This window comes from Vollenhovia emeryi, unplaced genomic scaffold (assembly GCF_000949405.1).
Source record: "Vollenhovia emeryi isolate VEMERY1.0 unplaced genomic scaffold, V.emery_V1.0 DF939173.1, whole genome shotgun sequence".
Lineage (NCBI taxonomy): Eukaryota > Metazoa > Arthropoda > Insecta > Hymenoptera > Formicidae > Vollenhovia > Vollenhovia emeryi.
The window spans coordinates 548,135-563,152 of NW_011967193.1; the positions used below are offsets into that span (position 1 = coordinate 548,135).

At 38.1% G+C, this 15,018-nt stretch overlaps 1 protein-coding gene across 3 annotated transcripts in view; it reads left to right on the forward strand.

Annotated features, from left to right (window-relative positions):
- Positions 1 to 15,018, forward strand: part of LOC105563629 (glycogen synthase kinase-3 beta) — a 49,239-nt gene that overhangs the window by 15,491 nt on the left and 18,730 nt on the right. For 2 of the 3 annotated variants that reach the window (XM_012015367.1, XM_012015366.1), the window contains exon 1: positions 10,170 to 12,392. The exons of the other annotated variant lie outside the window; for it this stretch is intronic. In XM_012015367.1, coding sequence (XP_011870757.1) covers positions 12,206 to 12,392 — 187 coding nt within the window. In that variant the 5' untranslated portion in view covers positions 10,170 to 12,205. Of the gene's footprint in view, positions 1 to 10,169; positions 12,393 to 15,018 lie in introns of those variants that run through there. 3 annotated transcript variants of the gene reach the window in all.

Consider the following 15,018-nt stretch of genomic DNA (forward strand, 5'->3'; position numbering starts at 1 on the left):
GACTTTTTTGTTTGATATATAGAAAAAAATTAAATAAAAAATTGTGATTTACAGTTAGAAATTTTGCTTTGAGTAATTCTGTCGATTAAATTCCTTGCCGGTTAATCGGAGTTTGGTCCTAGACTCTCCGAAAATGCCGTATTTAAAAGTAGCGACACGTGCCAGTCGTGTGGCGCCACCCTTGTGCGTCATCTTGTGGTATCATACGAATGAACTTGATAACAAAGCAGGCCAATTTCCGCGCACGGATGAGGTTGTGACAAACTGGTTTTTTTTTTCAGAATCTTTTTTTCACGAAACTCACATAGACACGCACAGGTAAACCGTATCAAAATGTAGTTCAAGGAAAGAGAGTACATTGTCCTTCGATAGTTTATTAATTTGTGTGACGTCAACGTATTTATTTTTTAAAAGATCTCTAAAAAGTGACGCGTTTCAAAAATAGGAAAATATAAAAATGTTGCAGGCGCAATGGCAAATGTTCCAGTGTTGGAATTTGGTGGGGGAACGAAATTAATATTTTCAGCTGTGCAAACTTCCATACTGGTAACTCATTGTCGAGCAACGTTGCATCTCATGACATTAAACCATTGTCGATAGGTGGCACTACAAACTGATTAGCTTCCCTCTGTATAATTCTCCGAAGATATTTTCATTTTAGACATTATAGTAATGGCCATAGGTCCCACTAGAGATAGTTGCGCTCTGTTATTTATTATAAAATAGTAAGTACTTTCTTTTTCAAAAAGTTCCCTAAAGTTTTGGATAATTTTTATATTTTAATTATTTCGCGATTTTAACATTAAATTGAGATTTCTAGGAAGTGAATAAATGATTGCAAAGTTTAGGGCAATTCTCCGCCACGAAAACTGCCGAAAATTAAACCTAATCGTAATATTTATTACAACGTGAAAGTCCACCAATTCATTTCTTTAGAACAACTATGAATCTTGTTAAGCTTTTGATATTATAAAGTCTGTTTGTACGCAAAGAATAATTACCATAAAGAATTATTTGACGCGAGTACATGATTAACCAAACAAAAAATAATTGTCATTACATATAAATTATATGTAAGGAAAATGGAACAATTTTACATAATTACATCATTTTATGTGTAAAATGTTTTATCTTTATGGTTGAGCTCGGTTCATTTTTCCAAAGGATCTGAAAAAAATCTGTCTTTTTTTAGCGATTATCGTTAATAATATTAAACGTTTATGATGATTTTGTCGTGCCATATGTTGATTACACCAAGTTACGTGCACATCGTGAGCGGCGTGAACTTGTAAGATGTGTTAATAGATGACTCGCGTAGCGTTATTAGAACACGAGCACTAATGAACGACCAGTCTTCAACGTTGCGATCTCTGCAGAAAAAGATCATGACTAAGAACCTTTTTCTACTCTTCGGCGAAGTACAATCAGTGTATGTCGATAATGCAGAAATCACCTTCTTTTAAAACTTCAATTTTTTTTATCATTTTTCCATTCTTATCATTTCTTTCTTGCCAACAAAAAAAATTTAACAAATATCTTGAGCTGCATGCTACAATTCGGCAACGTTAGAGTGACATGGATTGAAACTGCATTATGCACGACTTCAGACGATTTATTTAGAATTGTATAAATATGACGCTCCTGCAAGCCGCCAATGTAAATACAAATTTTCATACCGCGCTATTCTTCTTGTTATTTTTACAAGTTGTAATTTTCCACCGAATTTCTTATATTTCGTCTGTTGATTCACGTTTAATTCATCGAACTTTCGCTGTCGATGACATGTTAAAAGTATTTTCTGTGACAATTTTATTTTTTCTCTTTCGCCAAATCCGATAAGATAAGATAAAATGTCGATACGAGAGAAGCAAGTAATATTTAACAAAAATTAGTATATATTTTTTATTAGACATGTGTTTCGAAATTAGGGTTGCAATCTTCTACAAATTTTCTCCGACGTACGCCACACACTTATTCTAAATATTTCTTAACTAACCTAATCTAAACTTAAACCTAAACTTATAACTAAGCTTTTGACTACTTAATCAAATGAGAGAGAGGGCCATCCTATGTATTAATGTGATTTGATATCATTAATTGTTTCATATTGAAAGCGCGCCGATTTTTCGGCCGCGAAAATAGCACGTTTGAACAGAGACTCGCGTTGATACGTATATTGCCGTTTATATCGCCTGGCGGCCCGGTCTATTAATAGTTACGGCATTATCGTTTACTTGAAAAAAAGATCGAAAAAAAATGAATGACCTCAGCTCCATTATCCCGATTAATTCCTCGAATGCACTCGAGCAAATCTCTCGCATTAAAAACGTGAAGACGTTTCCAAGAAACTATACGAATGTACATGTGCACAATTTTGAATTGATTTTACCGCGTTGTTTGCGCACCTATAGACACATTAAGCGACATTTACTCATTGAAATTTTAATGAATCTTTACACGTGAATCTGTGCGCAGCGAGACATAATAAAATACTTTCCCTCCGTAATCGTAATCCATTCGGCATGATGTATACTTAATAATACTTCCAACCTTTACATTTCTTTTTACACTTATAAAAGTCACGGCAAGCTCAAGTTTTGCTGTAGAAAAGACGATCTTCTGTTATGGCACTTCTCGCGAATGGCTAATATTTTCTGAATACTTTACAGTGTCTTCCTGCTTTATAGTTTCGTACTTTACCTTTCGGCTATACGATCCGTTATACCTGCCGTTGAGATTTATGTAATAGTTTTGAAAAGCAACCGCCTCCATTGTGACGACAAATCAGAATTATTGGCAAACGATCAAGACACTCGCGTTGTGACGTCGCATCTGACGTCGCCCGTTGCGACAGGTGCCGATATTTCCCGCAGCTATGACGATGCTAGGTGCTTACGCTACTTTTCTGCCAAGGCTAACGATTATTAGAAATCAGCAAATTTACGGAAATCCAACAAAAAATTACAGAAGATGAAAAATAGAGGAAAACTAGAATTTGCAAAACGACAGCGCAGTGATAATGTTAAGGCAGATAGATAATTGCACTGTAAAGTACAATAATTTACTTTTCAAAAATAAAGCTTAAACTTTCAGATTAAAAAATTATTTAAACATAGTTAAAGAGCGGAACAATCGTTAAATTCCAAAGACTCTAGAACTAGAAAATTGTGTAGTTGAAGTAACTTTTCGCAATTTGAGATGTCACGGAAAGTTAGCTTGTATTTTCATTATATTTGTTCATGTTATTTCTTTTATCCAAAACAAAGGAACAATATTTCTTAAACATATCAGAAACTGTTAGCTGTTGCGGATGCAAATTGCTTATCACTCGGAAAATATCGATATTTTTGGAGCTATAAGGAGACGTGAATTTCAAATTTATTAGAGAATCTGTTATTAAAATTAAAGTCACGAGGATGAGACATCTGTGCATATACGCGTGTATGTGTGTTGTATACATAATTTGACACGTGCACATAGTAATCCACCGTGTTATCGTAGTGGTTCATATTTCTATTTGATCTGATCTTCGTTTGCACTTTCTTCATTTATTCATTTTGACGTGTGTCGAAAGATAAGATCACGATAACGGAATACCTGCTTTTCTTGTCCTTTTTTTTCGATCTGAGTTTAACTATTACAATGATACACTTTGAGAAATAGAACGAAGGTCACGGGAAAAAAATTATGTTGCGTCAACAAGATCAGTGTAATTGAAATAAAATCGTTGAAACAACATCAGTATTAATGAATGAAACACATCAGTTTCTTAATAATCTGGATATTTAGTTCAACGCTTAAAATTAAAATCCATGGCAAATATACTTGAGTGAATTTTATTTATGTTTGTCGTAGCCCGTGACGTTAACGTTAAATTTAACGCAACTTAATTTTTGTTTTAATTCAACAGCTTTTTTTTCCGTCTATGGACTTTGTCATTTTACTCGAATGAACTCTTCACACAGTTTGCTGACATTTAAATTCGGACTTTGTTCTTTCATTTTTTGTTTCCTAGAGTAAATATGTGTTAAAACTTTATGGTCATAATGTGATTATAAACAAAATAAGAAGTAATGTTTTTAATTGCAAAAAGTTTCAGGCATGCGAAAAATTTGATCAACGTTTACCGAATCGATAACGACGTTATGAAACTGTGCCAAACGTTAAACATTGGATTGTTCATGCAATCGGATAGAACATTTCCATTCTCTCTCTGTTTGAATAAACATTGTACTGTAACAGGTGCGTAAAACGTTTCGACCAACGCTAGTTACCGATTTCACGGAAATGGAGATGTAAATAGTGTCAGTAGAAATTCCGCGGAGTCACGCACATTTGCTAAAAGACTTCGCTTGTCTGCGGTTAATTTCCCGAATAACTGGTTCCGACACTGCGTTTCTAGACTCTCGGTATATACGGACAAAGGCACGCGTGAGCGAATTTGCACGGTACCGCACGCGCTCACAAAAGATGGCGCAAAAAGAAGCGTGAATCAGCGAAATTTCGCGAGACCTTTGTCCGAAGTTTCTCTGAACGGTATCATTTATATACATATATATATATACATATATATATTTCTTATACTTAGAAGTTTCTTTATGCAATGAACACTAGAGAGAATTTAACCGAAAAGAGTGATAAATGAAAGTGCAAGCAGTGATTTCGTAAAATTTTAATTACTGATTTGTTAAAAACTGATGGCTGGAATATTTTAAATAAATTTTAAACTGAAATAAATTTTAAACATTTTAGTTTACCAGAGTAATCGAAGTTATGAGAGAAATACCAATTAATATATTACATTACTTTCGTTCGAGGGGAAACCGCAGAGGGTATTATGGTGTATAGATTTACGGCATTACACTGAGCATTACTAGGCATTTTTTGTTTTTTTTTGGACATTTTTTCGGCATTAGGTTGGGCATTAGGCCTTGCTGGGGTATTATAAAGATAAAATAAGATAAGGTAATGCCTTATAATACCCAAAACTGAGCATTAGTGGGCATTGGTGTACAAGATTTTGGTCAGCGGTTTTCCACTCGCTTTTCGTCTTAACATATATTTGTTTTTTCCGTAGGACGCGAATTTCGCATTGTGCGACGATTACGTAACGGCGTAAAATTACGTCTTGAAACGAGTCCGGCTAAATACAACGCTAAGCGATTTCCGCGACTCGTCGCGTATACGTAATGCGAACGAAAAGTCAGATGCCACGTACACATTGCCGCATCTTGCGTCAAAATTGTTTCCGTTGACGCACATTACTTTGCATTTAAATAAAAATATGCAAATTATATAATTTGCCATGTCAGCGCGGTCAGCAAAGTAGCCTGGAACGTGCTGTTGGTCGTAATCTTATCTAAAAACGATAGTTTTCCGGGCTGATTGTGTTTTCAAGATCGAAGATTAATTTGAACCAACGCAAAAATAAAGTTAGTTACGCTAAAGACACAGATAATAACATAATTGCGTGCTTTATTTTGTCTCAAGCATATTCTATTCGAACAGAAACTGGGAATACACCGCTATCGCAAACCGTTATAAAATCGCGAGAGAATGGAAATTCTTTCCGCCGTCTCAGATGAATAAGAGAGCTCCACGGTCGAAGGATGCCGCGTCCTTTTAATCTCCGCTCTCAGAAACCGCGCTTAATAATAATCTGTTACACATTGAAGGGCACACAGCGCGGCATAACTGCGATATATCTGCGTTGCAATCGATAATTCACGCTGCGTCAGGGTCAGTGTGTTAAACCGCATATCCTGTATACGACGCTCGTGTATTCTTCCTTGGAACTATCTTTATAAGTAATCACGCACTCTTCGTGTGTATAGCGTGAGGAAATAAACGTCATAGCTTTTAAATATATCGGGAACAATTCTTTTTTAAATCAGAATCTTACGATTTTAACGGCGATACGTAATGCACATTTCAAGACACAGCTTGCTTTATAGCATCAACATTATCGATATCTGTTTTTTAATGTAATCAGATTTTTTGATACATTACGATATATCTATTATATAGATATATCGTAATGTACGTAATAGAATTTCAAGTGCTTTGAATCGTGCAGTAATTTTTTCTGCTGTCTGAGATATATCGCTTATTGTAATAATCGCAACATTTAATGGTAATCTGCTATTCACCGCCTCGCGTTTTCTAAGAAGTAAAGTCCAGTATTATTATCACTTGGTATCTAACAAAAAATTGATTGGCATGAAGAAAATAATTGCACCGAGGGGTAAACCGCTGATCAAAATCATGTACACCAATGCCCACTAATGGGCATTACTTTATCTTATTTATCTTATTTTATGTTTAAACAGGATGTTATATAATACCCGCCTCATATCTTATTTACGGACAGAGCGGACTCGACTGAGTCGAAAAGTCCTCTACCATTTTGCAAATTTCGCAATAGTTAACGAGTTATTAATTATTAAAAATCGCTGTCTTAGCCCAGCCCACCGTCCAATTGAAGCGCGCGCCGAGATGCGGCCGTCCCGCGATTGGCGTTGCTAGGCGCGCGGGAGTTGTTTATTATACGTAGCCGTTGCCGTGTGTCATAAACAATTCCCCGTGCACCTAGCAACGCCAATCGCGGGACGGCCGCATCTCGCCGCGAGCTTGAATTGGGCGGAGGGTCGGGCCAAGACAGCGATTTTCAACAAGTAATAACTCGATAACTATTGCGAAAATTGCAAAATGGTAGAAGACTTTTCGACTCAATCTAGCCCGCTCTGTCCATAAATACGACGTGAGGCGGAAAAAGCATGCAGTACGCAAAAAGCATCGAAATCCGCAAATATATCGAAAATAATTTAATTGTATACACACGTCTCATTTAATGTGTAATAGAAGAAACAAGAAAATGAGAGAAGATGAAAACGGAACCAAAATATAACATTTAATATAGAAGTTAATTTAATGTATTGCACGATAATCGCAAGATGTTAAAATCGATAGTCGCCGACGTATCGCCAAAAGGGATTTACATTGTAATGTCTGTTTCTGCGCGACGAAGCTTGATCGACACAGCCGGTCTGGCAATTGAGTTATGACCAATTTGCGCAGCTGATCGGCGATATAAATAGATCGTGCAACATTTACGTACGGTTATTCTCGTTACTTACCGATACACTCTTTGACCGACGACATCGAAGACGAAGATCTGACGCAAGAATTTAACGAGCGCAGTCCTCTTTCTTTCACTTCTCTCGTGTTTCTACATTGTCGAATGTATAGACAAACGATAACATTCCATCGTTTGCTCGAGGAATTTATGAGTAGAACATTTTCGTTCGGGAAATATTGGTTCGAAATTGATCGATAGGTCCGCAGTGAGAAAAATATCCAGTAATTTTGTGAGACGCCTCGCGTTCTCGGCAAACGGTCTTTGAACGAAACGACCGAAATTTTTAGAACGGTCATTCGCGAGTTCGTTCACATTACACTAATCTAGATCCGGAATAATGTCGTCATCAAGCGGCGGATGCGGGTCGCTAAGATCGTGCTGGCCGATTTCCAGGTCTCGCTGAAAAGAGATGGAGACGGGCGAGAGAGAGAGAGACGGCAGCCACTTGAAGCACCGTCCGCGATAACTAATCGACAGTCAGAATCGGCTTTGCGCTCGCTTTCTTTCAACACTCCGATCATTTCGTCAGAATTTATTTCTTATGCCTCCGTTCGCCGTTCGATATCTGAGCAAATGCGAAAGAGAGAACGAGTTATTTAATACCGATTAAAAGTTATCCAAGAGCTTTGAATTTAATCCCCGTCAGATAAAAAAATTAGAGATAATTTTTTATCTGACGGGGATAAAATTAACAGAAAAAAATCGAACGGAGGGAGCGCGATAATTTTTTCGTAAACAACGAATTCATCGAAAGCGTTAATTATTGAAAACGAAAGAATTACCTGTCGTTAAAACGATAACAATTTTCACGCGTAACAGGAATAATCTGTTTACAGAAGCGTCTTATCTTAATTTTGATAAACTTGGAAATATACGAATTTTTTCGCCTCCTTTTTTCATGACTTGAGGAATTTATATTGCAAATTTTACTATGGAATTTAGTTTACAAATCAGTCAAGTTTTAGCAATACATTTGCAGATCTGTTTGTATTCCGACAGATTTGATTGATTTCGTAAGGCTCACCCCGTGCCGTCCGCGTTCCTTCGTTATCATTATCTCTCCTCGTGAAGACGTGCGCAGGGGCGCGGGTGCTGCTCATGTGTGCCGTTTGTTTGTGTGCTATAACGATGTTATCGCCTTTCAGCGGCTAAATATAGCGAATACTCTAACCTGCTTCGTTCAACGTACACGATATCGGCGTGTGTTCGTTTCACTCGCTTTACTCGAACACAGGAATGCGAGAATCAGGCGGATTCAATTTTTCATACCACGTTGTCTTCACTTTCTCTCTACTTTTACGGTTTCTTTTTCGACCAACCTGAAGTCGATTCTTTTCAGGAAAAAAAAATGTTAACGCAAATACAAATTTATTGTCACAAACCTTAAAAAGTAACCTTTTGAAAAAAAGTAAAAAAGACGCCAAGTGTAAGCGCCATTCAATCAAGAATTGTATAACTTAATAATATGTAAAATTATTTAGATATATTTTATTAGGAAAAAAACATTTTTATCTTCTTTACAAAAGTATCTTCTCTACAAAAGTAATGATATCATTAAATTGCGCCAACTAAAATGGATATTTATAAAAACCAGATACTTTATTATTTTAAAATGTTATGTCGAAACAATCGAGCGTAAGATTTTACCGAAAGAAATAAAGGAGACAATAATATTAATGAGGCAAATTTTTAATACTCATTCAACAAAAATATAATGCAAACAACTTTAATACAAATAAACATTTTATTAAACGACGGCCTGTCCTAATGTAATTGTTGAATACATATCGGTCCTGATTCACGACATTGTTTATTAAAAAAACTTGAGAATTGGGCGAATTCAATTTTTCATACCACGTCGCCTTCGCTTTCTCTCTACTTTTTCGGTTTCTTTTTCGAGCAATTAAAATTTTTTATAAAAAAAATATTAACAACGCGAATACAAATGTATTGTCGCACGCACGTCATATAAATTCTCTGATTTGTTCTGTTTTACCAAATTTGTCACGAGCCAGTATATCGAGCTCGACTAAATAAGACGGACGATTATTAATAACTTTGAATGCAAGCTATTAATATGTCTCCTTATGACGACAAAGGATACATACTAAAATTGGAGATTATTGCGACATTATCGATATACGTCATTGTCATAATCTGGGCATCTCGTTTAATGGACGTAAGGCTTAATCGAACGTGATAGAAATATTTATAGCACATCTGGATGATTTTGCATAGAGCGCCGCACCATGAGCGTCGATCGCGAATGAAACTCCCGCTTCTTCCAGCCTAATAAGTTTATAAATTTTCTCCATCGTGGAACTGAAGCAACCAGAGTTGCAGGATATCCCGGTCATTCCGAGGAGTCACGCTTGCGACATTACGAGAAAAAATATTATTATCGATGCGCGATACAATCGTCTTATAACGATTTCCGCGAAGCAATTTTTGCGGAGAGAAAAAACGTTGTTCTTTTTATCTCATCAATTCTATAATTTTACCACGTAAGGGAGCACTAAATGTTGAAAGGCATATCTCATTGCACATCTGATTTCCTAATTATCGAATGTTTAACACCGTTATCGCACACTTGACATACTTGTGTATTAAAATATATTATCTGCGTGCACGTGGCGAGCGCACCGCGATCCATATTCGTGTGTCCTACATTTATTGTATTTAATACAGAAAGAGTTTCCTCAAAGAGAGAGAAAAAGAGATGTTATCACACGAGTCGGCAATATATCACACGTGAACGTGCTAAATGTGGAACGCGAATTAATTCGCTTTTGCCCGATTTCAACTTCTTGCGGATCCGGAATTTCAATTCCGCCGTGCACGACTCGTAGGAGGCTCGCCGGAAATCGATCTAACAAAAGCGGTATCTCTTCATCTACAATCGTACCGTTTCGCGGGCTGCTCGCCTTATTTCGCCTTATCAATAATCGAATCGGCAGCGCAAATTCCCACGCGGAACGGACGAAAGTCTAACGGCTCGGACGCGACCGACACGATTATTCACTTTCTCAGCCAGACGCCCGCTCTCTTCCGGCCATCCCTCTTTCGTTCCCACCTCTGCCACGTGCGGGCTCGGTTGTACACGATAACGGAGAACTATAATCTTGACCTCTACTGTTTTACTGTTAGTCAACAGAGGTTCAATATCGACGCCCAGACTCTTGACTTGGAAAAACTGTAATTCGACCCTACGATTTCGTGAAAATTCACTTGAGATTTTACTCCGATTTGCGACAATTCAATCTGGCAATCAATTGATTTGAACCGAACGAAAAAAAAAACCAGTCCGAGAAGAAGCTTCCCCGGGAGGGGGGACGCGTGAATGAGAAGCGCAAATTCCACGTGTTCCTTTTTGTGCCCCGAGATAAAATAAAATCCATTCTCGGCAAGGCGCGTCAGACGATAATTACCGCGCAGAGGATTATAATTATTATGCGGACAGAAATATCTTGGAAGAGACAAAGGGGTTGTACCGGCGCTGTGCTCCCCCACCGCGACCACCTTGAACGCCCGGCGCGAGTGACGTGACGGCTCGATCGGCGCGGCGCGGCTTCGCCTTAGTCGCGTGCCGGTGGCCCGTCGCGAGTCAACGCAGTTGCTTACGCGCGTAAGTCGGCTCCGGGCCCCGACACCCGCGGTGGTCCCGTGCGACACGCGTGATTCGCATCGCGATTCCGCCTTTATTAATCCGCTCGCGAAACGCCGACCGTCGTTATCGCGATCCTAATGGATTAGTGGCGTTACACCTTGGAAGGAAAGGAGGGAATTTCTTTACGAGTTCGAATCGGGCGCCCGAGATCGAACAGCGATCTTCCCCCGCGAAGAGACTGGCGGATCGGAATTATCCTGGAAAAGGCGGACTTGAGCGGTACCAGTTTAATATATCGGAGTATTTTGTGGGAAAAAGTGTGAGAGACGCCCTGCTAATTCCAATGTAAGTGGAGATTCTTGTGGATCGAAGAACGGAGTTATCTATCGCGGCGTCGATCGTAATCGGTTTATCGTCGAAAGATCTCGAGCTTTGAGAAACCGATTTCAAGTATATCGGTAATAATTGGCGAGTTTTATCAAGCTTGACAAATATTTACCGAGAACATTGGGGCGATCGATTGTCGAAGTAATCGCAACTTGTGTCAAGGAAATGCATCACTAAGTTTTGTGAGAACAGTGAAGTGTTGGAAACAATATGAACAAGGCTTTTCTGATTCTATGCCAAAACTCCGAATAATAAACGCGAATTGTACAGAATTGACGACGTGGGACTTTATGAAACCCGAGTGCCAGTTTTTTCGAGCATTTTGTGTAAACGGTGATCGAGAATAGATATTCGACGATCCTACGTGGACAAGAAATCGTTAGTTCGAAAAAGAAAACATAAACGGTTATTGAACTTGGTACTTCGTGAACATTCGCGATATTTGAGCCTCGTGAAATTCGACTTGAAAGAATCGCCGATTCTGCAAGTCTGAAGAAGAATATTGTGGAAACTATTTTCTCGGATAAGAAATATTTATCGAGTTCACAAAAATACCATCGACTAGAAACGTTCCTGGAAAGGCAACCTGGAATGCGTGATATGTAGCTGGTATAAAATAAGTTGCACATGAAAAATCTACAAGAATTATATTCGTAAAATTGTTCGAACGGAAATTAAATTCTCTGAACAAAGACATTAAAATCGACAAGTCGCAAGTTCTAAATATATTATACATGCGTAATGGAAAATAATTTCCGTCTGTGATTCAAAGCGTTTAAAAAGAGCGCGTTAACCTGTAATATAAAAAACAATAAAATAAAATAAAAATAGAATACATAATAGAGAAATTAATAGCGGAGAAGGAACAGACGGAAGAAACGATAGAAGAAAATTTTTGTGATGCGACATAATTAATTACGGAAAACTAGCCGAGACCCTGGTCTCGCACTTTGAAGAACCGAGCGAAGCGATGAAAATCCAATCTCGATATTCCAAAGTATGAGACGGGATAAAAGCGAAGCGTAGTTGCGATATACCGCGGGACGTTTCAGTAATTGATCGATCTGTAGATCATGGCGCCAGCAAACAATCTCGATTGGTCGGAGCCGTGTCAGCAGTGGCGATACCCAAAATTCTGTCCGACAGCGACCGGGCAGAAAACCGAACGTCCTAAGAGCGCCGTGGAACTGGGTGGCAAAGAGGCCAACACTGCCTATAAAAAGTTCTGCAAGTTCTTGCGCCGACTAGGCAACAAGAAACGTAAGTCCGCTGAACGATCGATGTACCCTGTGTGTGTACAAACGCGTTGGTACCTCGTAGTTTTATAACTTTACACAGAGTTGTGAAGTTCTCGCATATTTTGAAATATTACAGCGTTATTAATTTTGAATTCAGCCGCGAAAAGTTTTGTTACACATATTTAAAACTTGACTGGGTAGTGTTGAAAAGAAAATTGCAGCACTTGGGTGTCGGGTTACGTATTCGTGGTTTAGGCTCTTAATTTAATAGGCTCGGTTCTTGTCAATTGAATTATTGTCTCTCGTTGTGCGTATCGAAGACTTCTTATATGTTATCGCATAAATATTTCCACTTTTTCTTCGCGACGATAATCTGTAATTTTCTTATACATTTCCACGTCATGAAAGAAACCCGACGTCATCTTTTATCTCGGTCCTCGGCGAGAAAACAATCCACTTCATCGGCGCGTTTCGGAGCGTCATCTAGTTTCCAGGGCGATTTCTCGCCGATCTGATTTCTATTTGAGCGATGGGCCGATCTTCGCGATGACGTATTTAATAAATATCGTCAAGTATACGTGCCGCTTTGTGTATCGAGAGAGCGCTTGATCCTCTGACATTTACACCGTCTCTCGGCGGTGCCGTGTTTACTCTTGGTCACACGTACCGTGTGTGATATGGTTTTTCTGTGTATTCGAGAGTGAGAACAGATCGAGAAAGCAAGAGAGAGAGAGAGAGAGAGAGGCGAAAGGGTTGAAGGGAAAGTCGATGGGTATCTGTTATCCTCGATATTGCTACCCGCGAGAACGCTCCGAGGGAGGCTCTTTCCGTTACGGTAACACAAACTGAACATTAAGTGTACTCTGATAAAAAATATCTTAATCCCAAAAAATATTACCTCACTCAAGAAAATTATTCGTTAGGTGGCTCCTAATAGCTTATTAACTTAAATTTATAAAGTAATAAACAAATTAAAACATGCGTTGCTTTAATTCAAGTATTTATCAAACATCAAAGAATAGATAATTTTACATTTACAAAATTTTATTTTAATTCCATAAAATGTTTACCGAGATGTAATTTTTACAGCGAAGAAAATTGGATTTCTTATTTAACAAAAACAATTATTTTATTTAATAAATAGTATTCTATATCTCGTGAAATCTTTATTTGAATGTAGAAAATATAATGATTTAAATTAATTTACTTAATATAATACATAGTTTTACTTGAAACTTGACATTTGTCTTTAAACAGAATAAATATTTACTTCAGTATAAAAAAAATTATTTTAAGTAAATCTATTTACTTAGTTTGAAAAAATTTTTTGTCAGTGTTGAATTCCAGTAAGCGGCCAATGAATCTTTTGTGGTCAAACGAGATAGTACAGTGAGGTGATAATAAAAATGCAATAATTCCGCGCACAGCAAATTAGTGGATTATTCCATTAAAACTGGCACTCATTTTGTCACTGGTAATTTAGTGTTTTCCTTCATATTCCCTGTTTTTATTTTCTATCCTGTAAAATAAATTACGTAGAATAAAAGCACTTCGTAATATTGTAATTATATCTTATTTTTTAACGGTCTTTTATATAATCAAACGCAATTGTATTCTGATAATGGAGCATCTTAAAATATCGAGATAATCTCGCGCAAGTCGCAGCAATCAGTAGGTCTAATCGCAAGAGATCGCCGCGAACCCTATTCTTCCGCTCTTCTCTGGCTTGATTAATTTCCCTCCCTTTTTTTTTTTTATTATCCGCGCGGCCTATTTCGTTAAACCGAGCACGACTGCCGCTGACGTCGACAAAGAAGCCCCCGATATAACGAGGGACGCCCCCTTAAGTCTTGCGAAATGCCACCGTGAGGACCGATACACAGATATCCTCTGAAGCTTTCTTGCTTCACAGGTAGGGGCTGCACGCCGCCGCGGGAAAGGTCGAAGTCTCCTCCGATGCGCGCGTAACGCGATAAAAGGGTCCGCATCGTACGCGATGCAGCGCAGCAGCTGCATCGCGCTTCGTTGCGCTTTTTGTCGCAAGCTGGATTTAGCTAGCTAGCTGACTAGCCGGCTGGATTTTCTAGCCTCGACTGTCGCTTGACCCATTTCCTCCACCGGCGCGGTGTTTGCTCGGAAGGTGTTTTTTTTAAGGCCCTTTCAAGAGTCTTGAAAATTATTCTGAGGCTCTGCCTCTGGTTTTCTTGAAATTTTTAGAGAGAGAGCACGTCCACAATAATGTACTCTATAGTTAAAATAATTCTTTACTGCCGTATTTCTCAGTTTATACTTGGAAGATACAAAACGGTGGGTGCATCCTGGCGCGGTAAAAATATATTATAGAGATAACGGGATATACTTAAGAAATGAAATCGGCACTTAAAGATGGAAGAAACAAATTTGTATATTAATTAACCTCACCTGAAATTATTTTATTATAATATCTGCTTGATAAGCTTCCTATGCTTTTTATATTAATTGATTTTACGTTTTTATATTTGTTTATCAATTTATTTTTATACGTTCTTTTTATATTTGCGTATCAATTGGTTTTTCTAAGTAGGACGTTTTATATGGATGCATGTCACGATTTAATTTGGCCGGTGATTCGCTCAGCATCCTGCCAATGCGTCGGCGTTTCGTAGGAA